This window comes from Haliaeetus leucocephalus, unplaced genomic scaffold, assembly GCF_000737465.1.
Source record: "Haliaeetus leucocephalus isolate CR32 unplaced genomic scaffold, Haliaeetus_leucocephalus-4.0 Scaffold752, whole genome shotgun sequence".
Taxonomy (NCBI): Eukaryota; Metazoa; Chordata; class Aves; order Accipitriformes; family Accipitridae; genus Haliaeetus; species Haliaeetus leucocephalus.
In genome coordinates, this window is record NW_010973188.1 from 826,037 (window position 1) to 850,092 (window position 24,056).

The 24,056-nt window shown below is 41.4% G+C and overlaps 1 protein-coding gene across 1 annotated transcript in view; it reads right to left on the minus strand.

Annotated features, from left to right (window-relative positions):
- The window catches only part of GLP1R (glucagon-like peptide 1 receptor), a 54,717-nt gene extending 30,998 nt beyond the window's left edge, over positions 1 to 23,719 (minus strand). The window contains exons 1-2 of the mRNA XM_010581129.1: positions 23,629 to 23,719; positions 22,224 to 22,334 (exon numbers count right to left, since the gene is read on the minus strand). Of these exons, the coding sequence (XP_010579431.1) occupies positions 22,224 to 22,334; positions 23,629 to 23,698 (181 nt within the window). The 5' untranslated portion in view covers positions 23,699 to 23,719. The remainder of the gene's footprint in view (positions 1 to 22,223; positions 22,335 to 23,628) is intronic.
- Between the last annotated feature and the right edge of the window lie 337 nt (positions 23,720 to 24,056).

Here is a 24,056-nt window from a genome sequence, read left to right on the forward strand (position 1 = left end):
AATGCTTATACAAACATCTGCACTACAAAATGAAGCTGTAAATCTTTGCCAAAACTGCCCATGTACTCTTTTTATTTCTTCTGTCTTTGTGTTCGAGTAACAAAAGCAACAATAAATAAAATGTCTTTCCAAAGCACTTAGCAGCTTGATCTTGTAAAAGCAGGTATGATGAAATGGCTCATAATAAAATTAGATCAGACTGAAGCACCAAAATGAAAGTACAAAGGGGAAGGAGCACTCAACCATAGTGTATCAAAAGAAACCCTCTCTCTGGTGTCTGGAGTATTGGGAAAGTCTAATAACTTTTGCAGCTGAACATAAGCAACCTGGAGATGCCCCTGTAACAGAGCATAAGCTAGAGTAATGATGTTGGCTGCTTTGCAAACAAAGTTTCTTACTAATCACACTTGTGACCCAGTAAACTGACGTATTCTATGTTATGAAGCTACCCCTCAAAAAGCAGTGCTGGGTCAATTCCTCAACCAGAGTTAGCCTCTACAGAGGCTATGTTCTGAAACAGACACTTATAATGTTCTGAGGTGTGAGGAGCCAAGTTAAGAGGATTCAGTTCTCCGTGGATATCAAAATACCTCCCAATAACAGCTTTTGCTCAAACGCAGCCTTGCCTGCTGCAACGTCATCCTGTTGTCAGCTCCCTCATTACTGCAAACTAGAACTCATTAGAACTGAGCATTTCTGTGCAATGGGAGAATATTAAAACTTATTTGAAATTATAACAACCTAGTAGGCTATTTGCATATTAGTTGACAACTAGTAATTTGTTTGATAATTGTCAGCAGTAGACTAGTAGTAGGTATTCTAAGTGAAGAATGATGTTTTAAAAAATAATACAGATATTCATACTCTAATAAGCCATTTCTAATGAGTATGCTAAATGGTAACTGATAATGGCTTTGGTAGGCATAGTCTATTTGCTTTTGTAATTGGTGTCTTGAATATACCAGTAAGAAATAATATAAAAATAATATAAAGATGATATAAAAATTAAGTTATGCCTGGTGGAGGTTTTTCCTTACTATTAAGGATATCTGTGTATGATTACACAAAACTAGGAGAGATTAGGTCAGCACATGCAACATACACATTCACATCCACTAACTGCTATGAATATTTTGTCATCTGCACTCATTATCTACTGCCAGTGCCAACCACTTCCTTCGTCAGGATGCTGCTACAATGTTACGGATCTTACACCTGATGGAGGGCAGCAAGCATCATTTTGTCTCCCCTCAGGATTAACGGACAGCAAATTGAAGCAAGCCATTCAAAACATCTATGCAAAGGCAGTTCTAGGAATCGGGAATCAGTAAATATCATATATATTAGAAGCCAACGAAGGTGAAATCCAGTGGGGTTAAAGTCCAGAGGGTCATAGGACTCAAAAATTCCATCTGACTGCCATTGTGTGAGCTGTAACCAAGAAGTATTACAAGACAAAATTATGAGAAAATCTCACACAAAGAAATTCCACTATATTCCTGAAAAAAAGAAAAACTTGCTAAAGGAGAATTGATTTAAAAAAACAAACAAACAAACAAAAAAACCCCAAACATTATTTCACATTCTCTGAAACTCTTTGTGAATTTTTTCCCCCAGTATTTCTTAATGTCAGGGTTTAATTGGGATGAAAGCTTAGCCTCAGTGTATTTATTTTTTCTCCAAATCATCATGACACATTTTAATTTTCTTTTTATTGATAACACTTCTTTTGAATTTATAAGGAGGAAAATCTATTGTATGCTGAAGCCTGGCATATATTGGAGAATGGAAGACTTTACAGTAAAAGAAACATGAAATTTGCCATCAGACAGAAAGACAAGACAATTCATTTAGATATGAAGAGAAACGAATGTAACCCTATTACACTGGAGAGTTCCTGTCACATCTAGGAGACACAAACACTCAAACTGGACTGACAGCTCTTATGGACCTCAGGGTAGCCACAACCCTGCTGTGTCAGGTTGTTGTAGCCTCACTGCTTGCCAAAACAGTGGTGGTCAGCACAGGACACAGAGGCAACTAAAGACCAATTGGCTGCCTGTATCCAGGAGGAGCCTTAAGAAGCAAAAGAACTAATCAAACCAAAAATCCAAATAGATGAGACTGCATATGAGAGTGTGTATGAGAGTATATGTCTGGTCTATGGAATTCTTTTTAGCCAAAATGCTTATGAAATAGAAGAAGTTAAAAAAGAAAACTTAGACTTTAAGGCGGTGTTGAGATTCTGGTTGATACATGGAGAGATGCTTATAAAAGAGTTGAGAGACCGCACAAACCACAACATGAAGAGAGCACAGGGCTGAGGTACTGCAGGGCAGCCAGTTACACTCAGGAACATGAAAACAAGTCTTACCATTGTGGAAATAGATTATTCTCAGTTATGTGTCCAATACCACAGAGCCCACACAACATCAGTAGAGGTTTAGTGTAAAGGCCATGAAGGGCTGGGTGATGGATATACACCACATGAGACCCTTCACCCCTGCAGCTGGGCACACCCAACACCAGTACTGTGCAGGACCTGCGAGGCAAACCCAGCCCAGGAGTGCTGACAACTTTGTATGGTGCATGATCAGCCACAGAAGCCCTCCAGAAAAGGAGGCCCAGAGCCACAGTCCCATGAGCCCTGGCCTTCACACAGCACAGCTGCTGCAGGATGCACCTTCAGAGGAGACGCCTCCTGAACCACATCACCTGCAGCCATTCCTGGTTTCTCTGTTTCCTAGAAGCACAAGGCAAACAACCTCCAGCTACTCATCCTCTGGGCAACAGGTCCATCACAGGCAGCCACCTGCTACTGCCCAAACACAAGAAAAAGGCTGCTAATGACTGACAGATCAGAAGAGATGTTACCTTAACTGAAGGCTCTTCCCTGGTCTTGCCTCACTGAAGAGAGGGACAGAGAAAAGTCTCAACGCCAGAAACTCTGCTCTGGTGTGTCTCCAAAATAACTGATAAAAACCTGAAGTGGAGACTTTAGATCTTTATTGTTTCATATACAAGCTAAATTCTCATCTTTGCTTAGTGAAAGCAGTTCCAACTAATTTCAAAGAGATCCACTGGCTTCTAATCAGTGACATTTTGACTCAAGCACTGCAGGTTTCTTACCATTCTTACTGCTCCAAGGAAAGTATGTGGTTTGCATTAAAGCTACCTACAAATGTTCTTAAAACAATTTTTTCACATGAACTTTTTATGACTCTTTCTCTGCACAGCTGGTCATGGCTTAGGATGGCAGAGATCTTCAACCTCCTAAAATGGATAAAGGGATAGTAGTTGTACATATTCTCCCTTTACTGTGGGCCTGATCCAAAGCTCACCAGGAAACTCATTTCCTTCAATTTTCATATGAAGCCATTGCTGAAAAAAATTCAGTTATTAATACATAGAGGCAAACTAACAATGACATGCTTGGAGGCTGCCTGTGTGCCACAACAGAAGGAAGGCACACACACAGCTCCCCCCTCAACTGCCGAGCAATTTCAGCTTCTTGCTTGCAGGTGGTTTAGTCAGAGGTGATTCACATTTGTCCATGCCTGAATTCCGCAGAGTGACTTGGGCCCTCTTACCTTTAATGCAGTGCAAATACCAAACATACAACAATCAGCTTCAGTTCTAATAGACCAGCATGACGAACAATCTTTTTTGAAGGTTCGAGTGGTTACCGCCTCCTTGCAGTCCTACAATACCTTTTTCCTGTCTTGTAATGCTTTTTGTTACAATACAGTCAATGTTTCAAATCACACTGATTATTACATTCTAGAATTGGCTACTGTCCTCTGCAAACAACAACAACAAAAAAGCAAGAAAATCTACAGCCAGTGCATAGGGAATCTTATTTAACCTGTAAGCTAAATGCATTCACTCACAAAGTTGCGCAACCTTTGGAGGAGCAACTTAATGATGCCAGTTTATTTGAACAGTGTCAATCACACCTCGTTAGAATTACATGTTAAAACATGGATTGATGCCCAGAACTCAGTCTCTGTAAACTGATAAAAGACAGAGAGAAGAGCCCAAGAGTTAGCATTGAAGTTAACGTCTATCTAGTTCTCTGATGAGCCTGTAAGTCAAATCAAACACTACAACTAGCTAAATACTTTCACATACAGAGAAAATACGTTATCATATGGGCAGGAGGCTCACAAATATTTCCTTATTAGCCCCCTTTTACTAGAAATAAAAGCAAATTAAATGATTTCTCTGCTTAAAACAACCAACCTGATCTGCATTTTACAACGTCAGGGTGACAAGGTCGGTGTGAGATTACTCACCCAACTGTCCCCGAGGATAAACTGGAACATTATTCATTGTAAAAACAAATTACAGCATGTCCTACCCAATCAATTCTATTCAGGTAGAGACATGAGAGAATGAGAAAAAGAACAAGAGAGACCACAGTTTTGTCTGGCTGCTGTGTGTCAAGTATTATAGACCTCTCCTCTGTTAATATCTGTTCTCCACTTCCAGCAGGGGAAACATTTTGGAAAAGGTAACAATTTTTTCCCATAAAACAGGGACTCTGTAATATGACACCATTGCGACAGTCTTCAAAGCAGGCTGGTTAGTTCCTGAAATGAGCAACTTGCCCTTTGATGGGGACAACAATTTATCAGAATGTAGGAGACTGTGCCTCTGTCAGCAGCTGGCTCTGTTCAGCTAGCATGTGGTGTGACGTGGGCACCGCTCTCCTGAAAGGAGCCACTCTCAGCTGTAAAAGCTGCTGCATAAGTGTCACTCAGTCCCAATCCTGGTGCTGCTTACAGCGAAGACATCCGAAACCCAGGACTCACGGACTCACCTGTGAGCGTGCAGCTGGAAATAGGACACCAGGGAGCAGCCTGATCACGAAGCCTCTGGGGAGCATGAGGAGGTCCAGCCTGCACTACTGTCCCAGAATCACATTTTTCAAAATACGCATTTATGCTGGGCTCAATGCCACATCGTCTGAAATTATATTACCTCAACAGGCAGTTTAACTAAAAGTACTTTATTTAGTATCCCTCCCCGCTATTCCTCCTCCCTCATAGAATATTAGTCATCCCAACTTCTTTGTTTTAGTGATGAAAAAAAAAATTGAAAAACAGCTACGCCTTGCATTTTACCTTGAAGGCAGAAAGGTTGGTGATCACTTCAAGTTCCTGCAGCAAGAAGAGAATAATTTTCAGTTATATTCTATGGTCTGGTGAGAGGTGGGGAAAGATCCTAATATCCCTACTGTGAATTTTCCCCATCGCTAGCTCCTAGCTTGAAAGGTCTAAGAATCTTTCCAGCCTCTTCCAATTAAAAAAAAAAAAAAAAAATTACTGCAAAGAAGAAGAGTGACAAGAGAAAAAGAATCATGCATCCACACTCCTAACCACAGATGGATGTGAACTTATGCAGACCTAACAGATACCTTTACATGGTGCAAGGGAAGATGCAATTAAGCGAGCACAGGCCATGCCACAGGCTGCACAAGCCCACCCTGCATGCCCTGGAAATCCTCAGTGCCTGAATCCTGTGCTGTACTATCAAAAGCACAGAGTCAGAGACTGCATATGGAGATAATGCTGTTTGGCATCACCCAAGGGATATTGCCTGCATATAAATTCTTATTTAAAAATATTCATTTTGGAATGAAATTAACACAACAAAACTAAACATTCAAGAATTGGGAAGTGTTAAGCTAAAGCTACTTATGTGGGTTTTAACCCACATAACACCATTCTACGTACAGAGTCATACATTTTTTCCAACAAAATCCACTGTTTTATTCAGGATACAGAATAGAGGGAGATCATTTAATGGGAAATCATTCATCCTTACCACTGTAAGACGTCAAGTCATATTTAAGCATACTGAATCAAGTCTATACCAAACACAGTATTTTCTTATTTGTATGGTCCATTCAGCTCCCCACTGAACACAAAGTGCTACTATCTCATATGTGTACACAGATGATCCAAAAAATAAAGAGCATATTCTAGTCACTTAGTAAAGCCAGATTTATTCAACAAAGAAAATTGTGAAGCCACAAAACTTGTTCTGCATGGGGATTCAGTCCTCCTAGTGCAGAGATCATCCTTGCCAGCTCTGCACTATCTTGCCTCACTCAACACCAACTCCCACAGTTAGTGAGGCAATGATCCTGCAGAGAAGAGCCCCCTTTACTACATATCTCACAAGCAGATCCATTCTGCACAGTGAAGGAATAAGAGATCTGTGGAAAAATGATAGAATATAGCTTTCTAATTAAAAACTACTTGCATAATGGTGGCCAATAAAGGTTGTGTGAGCAAAACAGACCATGCCAAATCACAAAGCATTCATTAAGTTGTAACCTTATACATTGTTGGGTAGGAGTTAGTATCTCATAAACAATTAAAATATCTTCCTGAAAAACAATACTGTTTTTAAACACAAATTATTACCCTAAAAGAAGCTATACTCTCCAAGCACTTCAGCTGAGTAACTCGTATTGAGAAAGAGCTGCATTAACTATGCTAGACCACACTGCAGCCTTCACAACTTTTTGAAATGTACTTTAAAAAACAACTCATAAAAATGTACACATATATGTGTGCATTAAGTTTAATAGAGAGCGTTTATGAACTATAAAAGATATGTGAATTAAGGTAATAAAAGAAGGTTGTTTATGAAAAACAAGTATTTATGATAACAGTACAGCTTTGTGAAGGTTTGGTAAGATACCAAAAAGCACCGTTAAAAGTTTTGTTCAGAATAAAAGTGGGTTGGAATAAATTTTTTGCAACAACAAACATGATTGGAATTTTAATTCATAATAAACTTGTAACAACAGTGCTAAGAGGTTTTGTGTTTTAAAGTTATTGGATCAGTTAGTTAATCTAATTAATAGAAAACATCTCATTAGAGGATGTTAAAATGAAGCAAAAAATTATTCAATAAAAAGTTTTCTTAAAAGGCTGCAAAAGACAACTAAAGTCTTCCAAGGGCAGAGGAAGGGATCTATTTTACTACGCCCATGCTCCAAGGACTTATAAAAATAAGCAAAAAAACCCCCAAAACCCTAATAAACAAACAAAATATGCAGACAGTGAAAGAAAAACAAGCTAAAAGAAAAGGAAACAGCTAGGCAAATCATTAGCATAATGTTTGCTGAGCTAAAGCAAGGAAAAACAACTTTGAGAATAAACAATGGATAACTAGTATGTTAAATATGTATAGCTAGGAGGAAGAGGGAAATACACATGCAAATAAACACCAGTTGTTCGATGCAGCTTATGAGCAAAACAAGAAGCTCCAGAAGATGCAGGCTAAAACCAATGCCAGGTGCTGCAAACAAACTGCCAATCTTTGGCATTTAGTGGTATTTAGTTATCCTCAAAAACAATGGTTTAAAGAACCAATGATTCAATTATCCTAATTTATCATCTCTCACAGGACAGTTATAAAGATAAACCAAAAAATTCTAAACAACTGAAAGCTTTCAGCACAGGCAACTGCAAAACATATAATAAAAAGGAACCCAAACCATCAAACTTAATTTAGAGATGACTATAATTCCACAAGTATTACCCACTATCTACAGAAAATAGAGGAAGCGGATACTTCAAAGTAGAACAAATACAATGAAGTCTCACGTGTTTCAGGGTGAAGACGTACATTTTTATTGAGCAAGTTGTGCACTCTGGCATTGGTTAAAGGCGTATTACCTCTGTATACATGAGCTAAAGCATCTGAAGCTGTAAAGAAAAATTGTATCAACTGGTAAACGCTTTCCTACAGATGTTGCTCTTATACTCTCTCTGCAGACCTAGCATTACAGATATAAGCTGCATCTACACGGTAAGAAGTAGTACTATGCAATAAAACCCCAAACCCAGCTAGCTCAAGTATAAGAAGAAATACAGTCCTTGATTCAACTGCTCAGGACACTACAGTGTGCCACATCAGCATATCCCTGTGCTTTGCCAATGAATTTCTCTACTACACAACAAGGGGATACCAATTTTGAGTTTCAAGCTCCATAGCAGATATACCCTAACACTAACATTTCTCTGCCTTCCTCTCCCAACCCCTTCCTCTTCTCTCTGCCTCCTTTGCCCTTCTCATTTTAGCTACTATCACACCATTCCTCTTCCTCCCCTACTTGCATTCCCCTCCTGGGTTCTCCTCTTCAGCTTTATTCCTCCAACCCTCCCTGTTGCTGCAATGCTTACTTCTATGCTGCTGATCTACCTACCCACTGCTGACCCTTCCCCTTCCACCCTGCACTTTCCTATTCCTCTCTCAGCTTCTGCTCTGACTTGCCATTCTCCAAAAACACTGTAATTAAACAAAATTGCAACCTGACTGCAGCCTCTCATGTTTTTTCTTGCCAATCCATTCCTCAGCCCTCCTCATCACACCCCAGCAGCTCCTCCTGCTCCAGTCAAGCAGTGAGGAAGGGTGAAATCAATGAATTGCCTCTGCTCTCCGATCTGGAGCCTACTTTGTCTGGCAAGGGCACAAGAAGTCCCGCCCAGCCAGTGTGCCAAAAGCACATCTAGCCCGACAGTCACACAGGATTGGAGGCGAAAAGACCACTGCTCCGCTCTGATGTGGCCTCTGGAGACTAGGGTACAAACTCTAGGAAGTCTCAGGAGCACACATAAGAAATTCACCCCCATGAGCTGCAAGAGGCATATCACCAATACCGTAGAAAACATCTTCCTCTTCCTCATCCACACGCTGAAATGCAGAACAAGGTTTTGACAGATTATTTTTGAAAAGTATCAGCCTTAAAACAAACTTATATTGTGTTGATACTCAGTCAAGCAAAGTTCTGCAAGCCTAAAAGCTACTAAACACAAGCTCTTACAAATAATAAAAAAAGCACCAAGTGCTTTTATTTCAGAAACCGCCATCTTTCCTGTCAGTAATGACTGGAGGCCACTACAGCTGCAGGTATGTCTGGATTTACCTTTCCATTACAAAGCCAATCTTTACACCAATCTGATTCTCCACCCCAAAGTTGGGACCTAGCCCCGATCTAAAAAACAGGAACTCTTACAGCATTCTATTGGTAATCTTCCCCAAGTTTTCTATTCCATTTTTGTTTTCACTCAGTTTTCATTGCTTGAAAGGTATTTGGATGGACAAACAATCCTTTCGACTTAAACTTTTCTTTTCCTGCCAAGGTGCAATCCTTTCCTTGAATATCCGCTGCCAATGCTACCTCACACTTTTAAAAACTTAGAGAGGTCTGCTGTCATTCATCAGCCACACAAACGCAATGTTTTCCACATTTTTACCCATGCTTTCATACTGTTTAAAGGAAATTGTTGATGCCTTGCTTCATTAAGCTCCAGGACAATTATCAGACAGGTTTTGCGTGTTGAATCCAGTTTTTTCTTTCAGAGGCAATATGCTGATGAGCACTTGATCCTTTTCTTGCCTAATTCATTTCTGCTCATTCCAATTGTCAAAAAGTAAATTAGCTCCAGAAAGGTCAGATGAGTCTGGCTGGGTGCCAACAACCACTATCATTATTATTGTCATTGAACTAGTCATGTATCCAGGTTCTCTCATAAACCTGTTGCCCAGAAAAACTTTGTTCTTATTCAAAGAAAATTTAAAGTGATGTATGGGAATCCTAATAGTTAACATCTGGAGCATGTTTGAGGAGAACTAAACATACTTTCAAAATTCACAGCAAGGACCCCAGTCTCAGGGAAAATGAAAATCTAGTCTATTACAGAAAACTGTCAAGGGGCAAGTTACCAGCAAAACACGAGTGGAAAAGGATAATACTGCAAAACAAATAAAACCGTGCACATGATTAACAAGTACAATCACTGTATAGGTGAGCACATTTTCAAGTTAAAGCTGCATTTGTGAAATGGTGCAAAAGGAAGGATGTTCTATAACTAGACTACTTATATGCAGATGCCTTTTAAGTCAGTCCACATTTTTTGCATAACTACTCTGTCAAATGAAAATACTATAAAAAATTCAAACACAGAGCTAATAACTTCAAGAGGCAAAGAGTGCGATTCATCTTTACATAAAGCATTTACTTTTACAGATATACAAATAGATTGAGCTGTATCTTCACCCAAATTCAACTGAGGATCTTGGGAGAATGAAGCAACCTTTAAGCTCACTATGGCACCAAAAGCATATTTGTTATGCAAGAAAACATGTATAGGTTGGATGTGAGAGGAGTATCTCCCATCATCCAGAGGTGAAGTGCCAGGGATTCCCGAAAAAGGGAGGAAGAAGTGGGCTGTGGGTCATATGACTCTTCTAGCAAGTTGTTCTCCACCTATGCTGTTTTAAGATCAGGTATTCATGTTTTATCCCATCTTTGGGACTTGGGGCGGGTGGGCAGCAATACTTTACTAATTAGCAACATTTAAGTAAGCCAGAAAGATAATAAGCTGTTTTCAGCAAGGCATTTAATTATGTAGCACACATAAGCACTACGTTTATTCAGGCCCTTAATTAGTTCAGTTTACGCTGTCCACTGTAATTAAAAACTGCAAGTTCTTAAGTGCCTTTTTTTTTTTTTTAACATGAAGAAATGTTTGAGGTCCCTCTGTTTAACAGAGTATACTGGTGCTGCAGACAAAAGTGGCTAGATAACATACACTTCGATTATGCAAGACTTGTAATGAGAACATAGATGAAAATTAAGGCCATTGGTGAGCTCAAACATGTCTGTTGGAAGCTAAGCTACCTGCTAGACTAGCATGGGCAAGGCAGAGAGGTAGTCCAGTAGCTTCCTTGCAGCTGGGTATAACTTTATTTCTCACTTAAATATCCTATTCACAGTCAGATCAGCTGGGGGCAACTTCTCAAGCAGTCACAGAATGAGGCTTAGCTAGGTCTCTGCAGAGGTGTGCCTTGATATCCTTGACAGCACATCTCAAGGAATTATTTTAACAAAATAAAAACATTATACAGTTATAACTGAAAAATTGCTGGAAAACATGCAGTCCTGCCAACTACTGTAACTCCCACAGATGCAGTCAAAGCAAGCTGATATCATACAGCATATCTGTCCAGCATTTATGCTATGGCCAGCAACGCAGAAAACTAAATTCTTCCTAGAGGGCCTCAGGTGACCAGATCTGTAGCTGACATATGAACAACATGCAGCTGCTCCCATCACCCATATATGCACTTCAATGTCTGGCCACATGCAAAGCCTACTTCTGTTCCTATCACACATTTGATTAGGAACACCCATGGCTTTGTTGCAGCAGAAGAGGAATCAGAGCATAGAGCTTTTCACTGTCCCTGAAGGAAGTCACATATCTCACCCCAGCTGAAAGTTTGTAAGCTACTGCTCTGTTGCATGCACCTCAATCTGAACTTAACCAGCAATTTATCTAAAAATGTATTTCATTTGTTTAAACAAATAAAATTGATGAAATGAAGAATGGCATTGCCACATAGCCCACAATAGCTATTATTAACATGCATCTATCTGTTAATGATTTTTTTAAAATTATTTCTTCCAACAGTCCCTATATCTACCCTTGAGATGAGAGGCATATGTTCTAGAGTTCTCTGGTGTACTACCAGATGAAGACTAACAAACAGAGGCAGAAGCGAACTTGAAAGACCAGGGTTTTTTTATTTTTTTAAGCAAACTGAGATTGCCAATTAGCTTGAGACAGCTTTTAGTGCAAAGAAGTATAAATTTTGAATTGCTTATGGGTTAGCAAATGCAAAGCAACATCTTTTTCACTGAAAAAAGGTCACACCCCTTTTCACCATTATGGAGAGCTTTCTGGAAACTTGGTTTTATTAGACCAAAGAAGGGAAGAAATGTAATAAATATCTAATCATCTTCACTGTATCCAATATCTGAAGTGAAATTTATTTTCTTGCATATTAAAAGACAAACAGATAGTTTAGCTATAAGTCCACGTTGCCATCTGCTAACTGTCTTGGTTTTAAGATCTCAGACTGTGAAACTGGATGATAAAACAAAAAGTGAGAGAGATTAAACCAGACAAGGCTTAACCTGGTCCCCCAAAACAAGTGTTCCAGCCATGCATATACTTCAAAACTGTCTGAAGGAAAACTCTCACAAACGTCTACTTCCTCAGCTGTAGGGCTTTCCACAGAGCCCTCTAGAAAGCAACATGCATGGTTTCCTTCAGTCTGCCTCGCACAGGTGACAGCAGCATTTCACTGCCCCAACATCATTACCCATAGGAGGTCTCACAAACAAAAGCAAACATCTTCTTCTGTTTCTGCTTTTTGCTTGTAGCACTATGGCACTTTGTCCCCCAAATCCCTCCCCCTCTGAGTCTGAAGAGTGCCCAGACAGGCAACCCTGGGGAAAGGAAAGAGGACCAGGACAATGGATTTAATCCTGCAGCACAGCAGACACCCCAGGAGAGCAGCTGCTTGACCATCAGCCCTCCATGACCGTGTTTGATGGTGGGGTAGGGGAGAGGAGCAGGGACAGGTAAATCACTTTTAGGAAAAGTTGGCTGCAGAAGCTTTTCCAATGGCCCGCTGACAGTGGGGCCAGGAGACTGGTGGGACCACGTTGCTCATGGGACAACAATTGAGCAAGACTTACAGATACAGACAGATGGAAGTGAGTTATATCACACCCCTGACCCCAAACCAGTGCTTACCACCAGCCTGCTCCTCACCACGCTGCTGCCTGCCCAGTCCAGGAGCACTCTGCTGTGGGGAGGGCATTATGCTACTGGCCACTTCCACCAACAATCAACGACCCAAAATCACTGTTGAGACAGAAGTCTACTTATAATCCTCTCTCACCCAGGTCACGATATGGCATGCCACAGACCCAAAGCACTTGTGGCAACACTTTGACAAATGTGACAAGGTTCTATTTCCTTTTTCAGCCCTTCTCCTTGGTGGGCACAACAACCACAGATGAATCTCTCAGATCCCAAACAAAATCCATTTCAACCCTTACGTTTCTGCAGCTTGTGTACAAGGGAATAGGATCTGCAGTATTGCTGTTTATGATGCCACTACAACTGTGCAAGTCAATAATCACAGGTTTTGGGGAGGGGAAGATGCCACACAGGAGGGAGGTGTTAGGACTTGCTGAGTTCATGATTTAAACAGTAGCGAGGACTAAGCTAGACACTAATGCAGGGTGGGGACTGTGCAGACAATTTCCGTCAGCTCTGCTGCACCACAAGAAGGTTTGCCTGTATCTCATAGCTCTAGGGAAATTGCTTTTAAAAAGCATAAAATCCTCATGGTCAGACTGGTAACTTCTGGTACTTGGCAGTTCCGAGGTAATGCCCCATTTCCACCCAAAGACCTCCACCCAGAGCCCACACCTACCTAAAGACACATCAGTAAAAGCAGTTCTGTCACCAGAGAGGGAATGGGCAATGCTGGAAAAAGGGTCTCAAATGTAGGTTATAGCAGGGGGAAATGGGAAAGAGCTGACTTGGATGTGTCCTTGCACCTAAACATACTCTAGACCAGCAACCCAGTCTCCGGCCTCTGCATTACCACACCCCCACATAAAGCTCAGTTCATGCAATTTCTGTGACTGGGCAAAACTGTGGTCCCAGACCTCCATGACACCCTTTAACTTATTTAATCAGACTCTGACTGCATCTCTAGTAGCTAGAGGCAGCCACAATATTACTATCAGAGATCATCTGATATTACTGCTGGGTTATTCTGCCACCAGAGAGACTTTCAGGTCTTTCACGTCACAGGCTGAAAAGCTATGTTGTTTCCAGGGGTCCCCAGGCTGTACTTTGCCTGGTCTTCTGGGAGAACAAAGGAGCAGGTGTCACCATTGCAACACATAATGTAGTAAAGAGAGGATAATACAGAAAATAAAGTGAATTATAGGAGACAAGTGATTCAAGCAAAGGTGAATGACAATGGAAGTTATTAGTTAAAGGAAAGGATTTCAAACTAGGAGAAAGGTGGATCTAGAGAGCATGGGGATTTACAAAGCATTGAGGCATCATGGTCAACAGTAGTTAAAGGCATAGAAGCCATGTGGCCCTCTACCTGGCACAAGAAACATTCAGGATTTAACGAGAGCCTAGTAGTTCAGGAGTCCTCCAATGGCCTGTGTATGGTCATATTGGAAGAATTCATAGTAGTACAGACAAAGCATTAGGTCTTATGTCTCCATCCAGGACTGAAAAGAATCCAGTGCACACCTGGATTAGTCTCTGGTTTAGTTCCCTCCAAAGAAACAGACCCCCAAACTGCTCAAACTAACTCAGTTACACCAAGTAAGACAATCAAGGAGTGGCTTCAAAATTCACTACAGTGCCAGAGCAAGATACCAATACAGATACAGACCAGCAGTCAAGCCAATTCAGGTGTCAGACACCTCAAAACCAGAGACAGGTCCTAAGCTGAAACAAAAGCATTCAAGTAGTTCAGAAGATTTTGAGTAGAGATCTGAATAACAGGCACATCTGTGTTAATGCAAGTTTGGAGCCAGCCTTTGTACAGCCCAGTGCATATATGAGCAACTGATGCGGCTACTGTTCACGTAACTCGTCTGAAACTAGTACCTCTGGAAGGTTTTTTAATTAAAAAGGATTTAGTGCTATTAAACAATAGAAAATCAGAACCCCAGAGGAGGCATAATTGCAAGATGAATTGTGCAGCTCCACAGTTTCCAAATTCACATGGTGTTACTGGCAGCTGGCCTTCAATTATAAGAAGGTAACAAGAAAAAGCACACAGTCAGTGACAGTGTGGTGGGGTGCCCACTGTCCCTTAAAGGAATACTGCTCCCCTTGGAGGTTTCTGCACTGATTAGACTTTGAGACAGCTGCTGCCCTAGTATAACTCGTGGTAATCTCACTGACTACAGTGTGGATAGCAAGACGTGCAAAGTTTACCTGGTGTAACTTCAATGTTACCATAAACTGAATGGGTTTTCTGGGTTTTCACTAAAGGCAAGGGTTGGCCCAAGACACATATGGGAGCAAAAGCTTTGACTCAGGCAGCCAGAAGTACGTGAAATTTGTCTTCAACAAGCTTTGGCCGTGGTCCAAAATCTGTGCTGCCAACTTTACAGAACAAATCCTTTTAGCAGTAACCTCCCTCCTGCTATTTCACCATCTCCCCATGAAGACCTGTCCAACAGTGGGAGTTGCGTAAGAACAAATAGAAGCAAAACAGAGCTGGAGTGAAATAGCCCATACAGGTTTGAAATTGCTGTAGTTTGCTCTTTCAAAGATGTATAAGCAGGCTAAAAAAAAAAAAAAAAGCTTTGGTTTGGTTTTGGGGGTAGGGAAGCAAGGCATGGCAGAAATTAAGCATGTGTTTGTTTTGATAATCCCAACATTTCACTTCATATTTTCAAAGCACTCAAAACACCACTTTGAAAAAACAAGAAGTCTTCACAAAGAGAAAACTTATTAATTTCACTACAGAGCCCTGAACAGAATGCTTTGTTTGACCAAAATTAGATTCCATTCCACCTTCTGTTTGCCCCAATGCCACTGCTTCTCATTATCCCAAAGGGCTTCCTCACTACATGCACAAAGCTATTTTATATGGCAGTAGAGGGACACAGATAATTTTATGAACTCCCACCATGTAGTTACAGCCCAGCAGTGTTTGGGTTCCTCGTTTGCTATGATACCAAACCCCTGCATTGTGCTGTGAGACACATTAGCCACCTATTTCTCATTCCAGTGACAATGGTTTAACCTGCATTGAAGCAGAGGCTACTCTAAACCTCAGCTCCTTCAGCTTCAGTGTGATACTGATTACCCAGACACCTATAATATCCTTATTTCACAGTTTCCTGTTGAGCTAAGGCAATCCTACAATGACCAATATACTTGAAGCAGATGAATGCTAATACAGCTGCAATCGTACCAATCAGGAAACTGATCTGCATGAGGGGGTGGGGAAGTCTCAAAGGAATGAGGACAAAACCCCGCATTTCAGTTGGGTGAAATTCCCAATCTTGTTTGCTGCACAGCTGCAGGTGGAAAAAAGGCAGTAGTGAAGTGCCACTGAAGAAACATGTAACAAACCAACCTTTGGGCCACATCCCAAAAGCGCACCAACAACCCAATGCCCAGTACTTCAGTGCGAGCTATAAAACAAAAATTCCTCTAAAATTTCCGGTTTAATTTACTTGCCTCTTACAAAGCAAGTCTGTAGCAGTACAGGGATACACAGTCTCAAGCATAAAATCTTGGTTTGATGTTGGGATTTCTTTTATTCAATTATCACTGACATATTCCCAGCCTTCAGAGTCCATCCTTGCAGTCACCTTGCTAATACTGAGTTTGGCAGGGATGCTGACACACCCGCTAGGTAACACAATGAAAAATGTCTCACACTCAGCATTTCTAAAGAGATCTGACACACAAGTGGGACAGTATTGATTGTCTCTACTGTACTTTATAGGCTGCCTTAGCAAGCAGCACTTTCAAAAAGGGCAGAAGATGAATGTTGTAATCACAAGATGAGTGGTGCTGTGAGACACCACCTTACCACTGCACACATTGCTCAACACAAAAGATCTGCAGGCCCATCCTCCATGGATTTGTTTTGTGAAGACTGGTCTTGAGTCTCTGTATGCACACAAGTCTGAATAGATGTACAGCACTGAGAACACCAGTTTTAGTCTCAATTTTTTCAACAAACAGATTCCTAACTCCCTGCAATTGCTCTTGTACCTTGAGATAAATGAGCAATCTGAAGACCTGGAGAAAGCATTACTGCTGAACCCACACCCACAATGCAGGCAGTGATTCAGAAGCTGCCACGTTAAGGAAACAAGAAGAAAGTTACACCTCAGTGAACACCTGTGGCAGCAAGCAGAGCCAAGAACCTACTAACATCATGTGGGGTTGGACTAGTGACACAGCACACACCTGCTGAGCAGGTAGAAAGTTCTCCACATCATTTTCGGCTTGCAACTCTGCTAGGCGACCTGCTGAGCTACATCTGCTGTTGAGATTTGCAGAAGGGCAGGCTCAAGACTGATAGCTACTAGGACAAGAAGAGTAGGACACAAACAAGAATAAAAGCTGTTAAAGTGTAAGATTTGCAAACCCTGTAATTAATCCAAGGAATGCTCCAAGATTACAAACTCTTCCCATGCAAAATTTTTTCCCAATCTCCTATTCTAGCTGACACCAATGGAAATTTGTAACACCTGACAGTAACTAGCTACCAAGACTTATTTTAAAAAAATTACCAGAAACAGAGAATTACAAAACAGCCAAGACTAGAAGGGGACGCTGGAAATTTCCTAGTACAACACCCTGCTCGGAGCAGGGTGAATTAAGGCAAGTTGCCCAGGTCCATGTCGAGTCATCTTCTTCAAGGATAGAGACTCCAAAACCTCTCTGGGTCACCTGTTCCAGGTTTTTGACCAACCTCACAGTAAAATAATTATGTTTAAAGGAAATTTCCTGTATTTCAATTTGTGATCATACACATTGATAACATTCCCCCTCAGCCTTCTCTTCTCCAGGCTGAAGAATACCAGCTCGCTCAGCCTCACCTCATATGAGAGACACTCCCATCCCTTAACAATCTTCATGGTCATTTGCTGGACTTGCTACAGCATGTCCATGTCTCTCCCATACTAGGGCACCCAGGACTGGACAAAGCACTCCAGATATGTCTCACCCCCCAGAGTACAGGGGAAGGATTATCCCCTTGAGTTGCCAGTAATGCTCTTCCCAATACAGCCCAGGAAGTTGTTGGTGTTCTTTGCCTCAAGGGCACATTGCTGCTCATGCTGAGCTTGGCATCCACCAGGACCTCCAGGGCCTTTTCTGCAAAGCTGCTTTCCAGCCAGTCAGTACTGGTACATGCAGCTATTCCTCCCCAGGGGCAGGACTTTGTATTTCCTTTCGCAGAACTTCACAGGATTCCTGTTAGCACATTTCTTCAGCTTCTCAAGGTCCTTCTGAATAGCAGGACAATCATGTGGTGTATCAGCCACTCCTCCCAGTTTTGTATGGTCTGCAAACTTCCTGAAGGTGCACTCAGTCCCATCATTCAGATCATTAATAAAGATGTTAAACCATATTGGCCCTTCTACCAATCCCTGGGGTAGACCACTAGGGAACAATTTCCAAGTGGACTTTGTGCTGCTGACCACAAGCCTATATGCCCAGCAGCTCAGCCAGTTTTCAGTTAATATCATTGTTCATCTATCTAATCCATACTTCCTCAGTTTGTCAATGAGGATGTTATGGGAAACAGTGTCAAAAGCCTTACTAAAGTCAAGATAAACACATCCACCGCTCTCCCCTTGTCTACCAAGCTAGTCATATCAGGTTCATCAAGCATGATTTCACCTTCATAAAGCCATGCTGACTACTCCCAGTCACCTTCTTGTCCTTTATGTGTTTGGAAACAGCTTCCAGGATTATTTGCTTCATCACCTTCTTGGGGACTGGTGAAAGGCCAATCACCTATAGTTCCCCAGATTCTCCTCCTTGCGCTTCTTGAAGATAGTGGTGACAATTGCTTTCCTCCAGTCCTCAGGAATCTCCCTCAATTGCCACGACCTTTCAAAGACAATCAAGAGTGGTCTCATAATGGTATCAACTATCTCATTCAGCACTTGTTAGTACATGCCACCAAGTCCCATGGACTTGTGTATGTCCCATTTAAGTGTTCCATAACCCAATCCTCCTCCACTAAGGCCAAGCCTTCCTTGCTCCAGACTTTACCACTAATCTCAGGGGCCTGGGATTGCTGAAGGCAAGTTTTACCAGTAAAGCCCATGATGAAGGAGGCAGCGAGTACCTCAGTCATCTCCCCATCCTTTGTCACAAGATCCTCCCTGTCTCATTCAGCAGTGGATCCAAATCTTCTCTCATATCTGCTTAGAAGCCCTTTTTGTTGCCCTTCACATGACTTGTCAGATTCTGGGTGGGCTTTGGCTTTCCTAACCCTATCCTTGAATGATCAGCATCTTTATATGCCTCCTGGGTCACCTGTCCCTGCTTCCAACTCTTCTACACTTTTTACAAAATGGCCAGGTCATAGAGAGACTTGTACTCAATGCTTGCTCCATTTTAGTACCCTGTCAGAAGCAGTATTCAGTTTCAAGTGTTTCAAATTATTCCTCAGGGGACTTCTGGGGATATGGTGTGAAGTCCCCCAGCAAACTTTATGCACTTAGAAACCTGACTCCTAATCAAAGGGACAGCAGTCTTAAATGAGTAAGCTTGGCTGAAGCACTTCATACTTAATGATGACCTTCACTGAACATGTTTTGAAGGTACTTCCCAAACAAGGTCTTGCCTTTTCATTTTGTCCATTTCCATTAGGTGAAGAGATGGAAGCCCTGCAGTGCTAGAATCTATTTCAAGTTACAAGTAGGGGGCTAAGCAAGAAGTAATAAGCATGCTTTAGTGATTACTGTAAATCACAGGGTGTCCAATTTCCTGTTGCTCTAGATCTTCCATTATAAAGATGTTACCTCTTCATCATGGCAACCCATTAACATTCACTTTGACCATGACTCCACAAGATGTCACGAAATAGTATCAGGTCATAGTAATTCAGGCTCCTAAATTACGTACCTGGCACCAATACAAACTTCTTGTTTTATATTAGACAATGAAAGGCCTCCGTATTCCATTCTTATTCCTTGCTGATAAAAACAGGTACTGAGGTATATGCACAGTATGCACAACAAGGGAACACGTCCAGAGGTTTAATGACTTTCTGAAGTACTTTTGCAACCCTTCCTAGCAAGGGGTTATACAAAATGCTGCTATTCTTTCCACTGAAACAAACACTGTTTTCAGGATAATTAATTCTTTTTAAAAAACTTATTTCCAAAAGTATGAAAGATAGTGCACATTCCAATAATTTATTAATCTGCAGTATTGTGTTAAACCTTGGCTCTCTCCAGCAGTGATGTTTCAAGAGCAGTTGGAAGTCAAATAACTATGACCAGGGTCTTAAAGACTGCAAGTAAACAGGTTTAGAGGAAAGTTTAATCCTGTGAAGAGTTTTAGCTATCCAGAAAGATTAGCATTATTGGAAAAAATTCTGCAGCATCCAATAATTTTATGTCAATTAATTATGAGGTAAATAATGATTTCATACATTTATAAAAGCTTGTTTACCCATTCTAAACACATAATATCTTTATTAAAAATCTGAAGAGGATTAGCAAACACCATTTTAACTTCAGAGGTTATCAAATTGGCAGTTACTACCAAGACAGTTGAGATAATATAAAAGATGTGCAGAAGTTAGAACTATGGACACAGTAGCATAATATAAACCTGGTAGAATACAGAGCAATACATCTGGGGGGGAAAGGGGGGAAATCACCCCACATAGACGTTCAGCACAAACAAGACAGGAATAAAACTGCCAAAGCAGAAATGTATGTAAGAAAGGGCCAAACACTGCTTGGCAGTGAGGCGTGAGAAAAAAAGTGTCAGAAACAGCCCTGCGAGCACTGAGGTCAGAGAAGATGGAGGGGAGGAGGTGCTGCAGGCACCAGAGCAGAGACTTCCTTGCAGCCCCTGAAGATACCATAGTGGATGTGATGAGTTGACCTCAGCCAACTGCCAAACACCCACCCAGCCACTCACCCTCCTCAACAAGATGGGGGAGAAAATAAGATGGAAAAGCTCATTGGTCAAGATAAAGACAGTAACTGGGAGAGGTAACAGGTAAAACTAGGACTGGATGTTGCCAGAGAGGGGAATAATTGTGAGGAATCTTCTGTGGTTGTAAAGCAGTGAAGGGATGAGGGATGGAGTTTTATTGCGTGTGTAAATTGTCCACCTTTGTCGGTGTTGTGATGACTTGATTTTGGTGTGAGGATTTCCCCTCTCCCCCCATGCCACCACCCCTTCAAGATAATGACAGTTTAATATGGAAATAAAAAGCTGCAGCAAAGCAAAATAAGGAATTTATTCACTGCTTCCCATCAGCAGGCAGATGTCCAGCCACTTCTTGGAAAGCAGGGCCTCAGCATGTGTAACCATTACTTGCAAAGATGACCACCATAACCATGAATGCCTCCACTCCCTTCTTCCCCCTTTTCCTGAGCTTTTATTGCTGACCACAATGTCCTATGGCAGGGAATATCCCTTTGGTCAGATCAGGTCAGCTGTTGCAGTTATGTCACTTCCCAACCACTTGCAAGCCCCCAGCCTACTGGCCTTGGGCAGGGTGTGGGTTGGAGAGAGAGCTTTGATGCTGTGCAAGCACTGTTCAGCAACAGCCAAACCACTGGTGCATTATCAACACTTCTAGCCATAAATACAAAGAACAGCACCATATGGGCTGCTATGAAGAAAGTTACCTCCATCCCAGCCAGACCCAGTATAATCTCCATCCCTTATTCCATACCATTTGCATCACGCCAAGGTCCCATGTTATCCAATACATCTAAGTAACCTCTGACCACACCATCCAGTTCCCTTTTTTCCTCACACCTGAAATTGTTCATACTAACACTTATAACATGTACTCCACACTTAAACCATCTTTACATCCAGCAGTCAGATTTATACATCCTCATTAACCAGTATCCTCTGTCCCTTGACAGGGGCCAAAGTCAATTTGCCACACCAAGGTAGCTAGTTAATAAACTGTTTCATTTAGACTTCAAAACATAGAAAGGTCTTCACAAAGAACAAGCTGTACAAGTCACTGGTTTAAAGACAGAATACTAGACGAAGTAATCCAATACACATTGCCTTCAAGTGGCATCATGTGTACATGTACATAAGGGTGTAAAATCCAAAGGTGATATTCAGTCATTCAGAGAAAAAAAGTCTTTGCAACCACTGACAATGCCCTCATCTTGCAGCATTCTGAGAAATAAATTTACCTCAGGAAGCAGCACAAAACACTTTCACTTTAGACCTTTTTGTCTTTATCTACTACAGAATGACCTACCATCTAGCTTTGCTACTTTTATATCAGTTTTCAAACTACACCATTATTACTGTTAGATAGTCTTCAACAAGCACCACAGTGCTATTTTATTAATAGTCACAACTCTTCAAGCAGCAAAAACAGAGGAAAGCACAAAAATGCAAGCCTTAAGAACAGTCTCTTCTCTCATTTTCATTTTCTCCTGCTAAATGGAGATAGTGTATCATACTGAGCCCCATTCCTACTTTTATGCTGCAGAGAACTGACTGCACTCGTAGCCATTTAAGCCAATTTTATCCTTGCTAAGATGGTGCAAGGAAAACAGGGTTGGTTTAAAGCTCTGAAGGAGCTTTAAGAAAGGGTCTTACCTGTGTTAGCCCAGGGGAGATACCAGGGGCAGCTGACATTCACATAGGTGCCAGGTAGTCCATCGGGCCAGCAGGCGTAGTTGTCAAATGTTCTGTTGCAGAACTTGCCTTCTGCAGAGAAATGGAAGGGAGGGTCATGCCACTGCCTTGTATTAATATGGCAAGGAGGAAAAGACTGAAGAGCAGAAGATAAAAGGAAACACAGATGTGCATTTAAGCCATACCAGCATTATGCAATTAAGCTCTGATGTGGAGTTAAATGAGATATTTGTCCAAAAGAGTTTATCCACACAAAACAGGAAACTGTTGTTTCGGGGGGGACCGAAGAACAGATTAGGGTCTTGAATGAAATCAAGGGAAAGGTAAATCAATACTGATCCATTCCCATCTTTTCTCTTTTACACCCTTACGTGTCTATTTAATTTAAAATCATTTTTGCTATGAATACTGTAGATAGTCATTCCCAAGAATGGTTCACAGTCGTGCAGTTGAAAAGCCTAGCCTAATATATAGATCCATCAATGAAATACCACACACAACCATAACTTCACATTACAGCTTAATCAACACGAGAATACTTCAACTTCAAATTTATTTAGCTGTCATTCTTAGAGGGCAGCACTCAACCACTCAACAGGATAATGGAGCGGAGGGAGATGAATGTTTCCCTGCCATTGTTGTCATCAGCTACTGCTCTCACTCTGCCATAATAATGTAGTTAAGAAAAGGAAAATTAACAGTTTTGAAATAATTCTTCACAGGTACAACTTTAGACCCATCTTATCTTCCTCAGTGTGTCACAAAAGCACTGAAGCATAGGAGAGGCCACACTGTGTCCAGTTGTGACTGTCATTGACAAGCCACCAGTGTCCTCTAAACACCATGATGCTGGCACATTGCAGCTGCCCTCAGCACATTACAGCAGCTCAACTGCTAAGACAAGTTGCATTCTCATTTTCACTAAGGCACTTTTTTTAAAGCTATTTCAGCATTTTACAATGCTCAAAAGCAAATTATACCAACTTTAAGGCCCACAAACTGCTAGGTCAATGGGAACAGCATGGTCCCAGATTTCCTAACACCTGTGTACTCTCTCAACCCTGGCCCCTAAAAAAGTTTCAGGGGTATTACATTAGTGTGCTGCTTTGATGTGCTACAGCCACCACTTGCCACTGCAAAACACTCTGGACCTAAAGACTAACATCCTTACAATGAAGTTGTTCTATAAAATGCTTCCTCAGCAGAGGGAAGAGTCCCACAGAGAGCAGGTGGAAGCAAATGGGATAAAGAAGAAATGGACTCGAAAGCAAGCTGGGGAAGTATTATCAAGTTCATAATCACTCCCTTGCTACTGTTATCATGCATTTTAAAATTAATACATCCTATCCCTACCAAGCAGGCTTACCTGCCACAATGGGGGGTGCCTCATACAAGTATTTCAGGCATTGGAGCTGATACTCCTTCCACTTCTGCATAACCCCAGAGAGGGACCCATCTGAACTCTGAAAGAGAAATCACGAGTCTCAGACATTACAGGGACTTAAACTGTGTGTTTTTCATGCAGCCTTAGTGGGCAAGTGTGAAAATGACTACCACAAGTCAAAGAGCACTGCTTATCATAAAGGGTACAAGATACTGCTATGCATTTGCTTGATAGCAGCCAAAGAAATATCTTTCTATTTGTACCACAAGGAACTGAAAAAAAACCACAACAACTGTACTGTGTCCTCACTGAAACCCCAACTGATCTAGCCTTGCTCTCTTAAACATGCCTCAGTTGTGTGATTTATTATCTTATGAAAAGACAGGGACAGCAGCAAGTCCTTTTAGGAG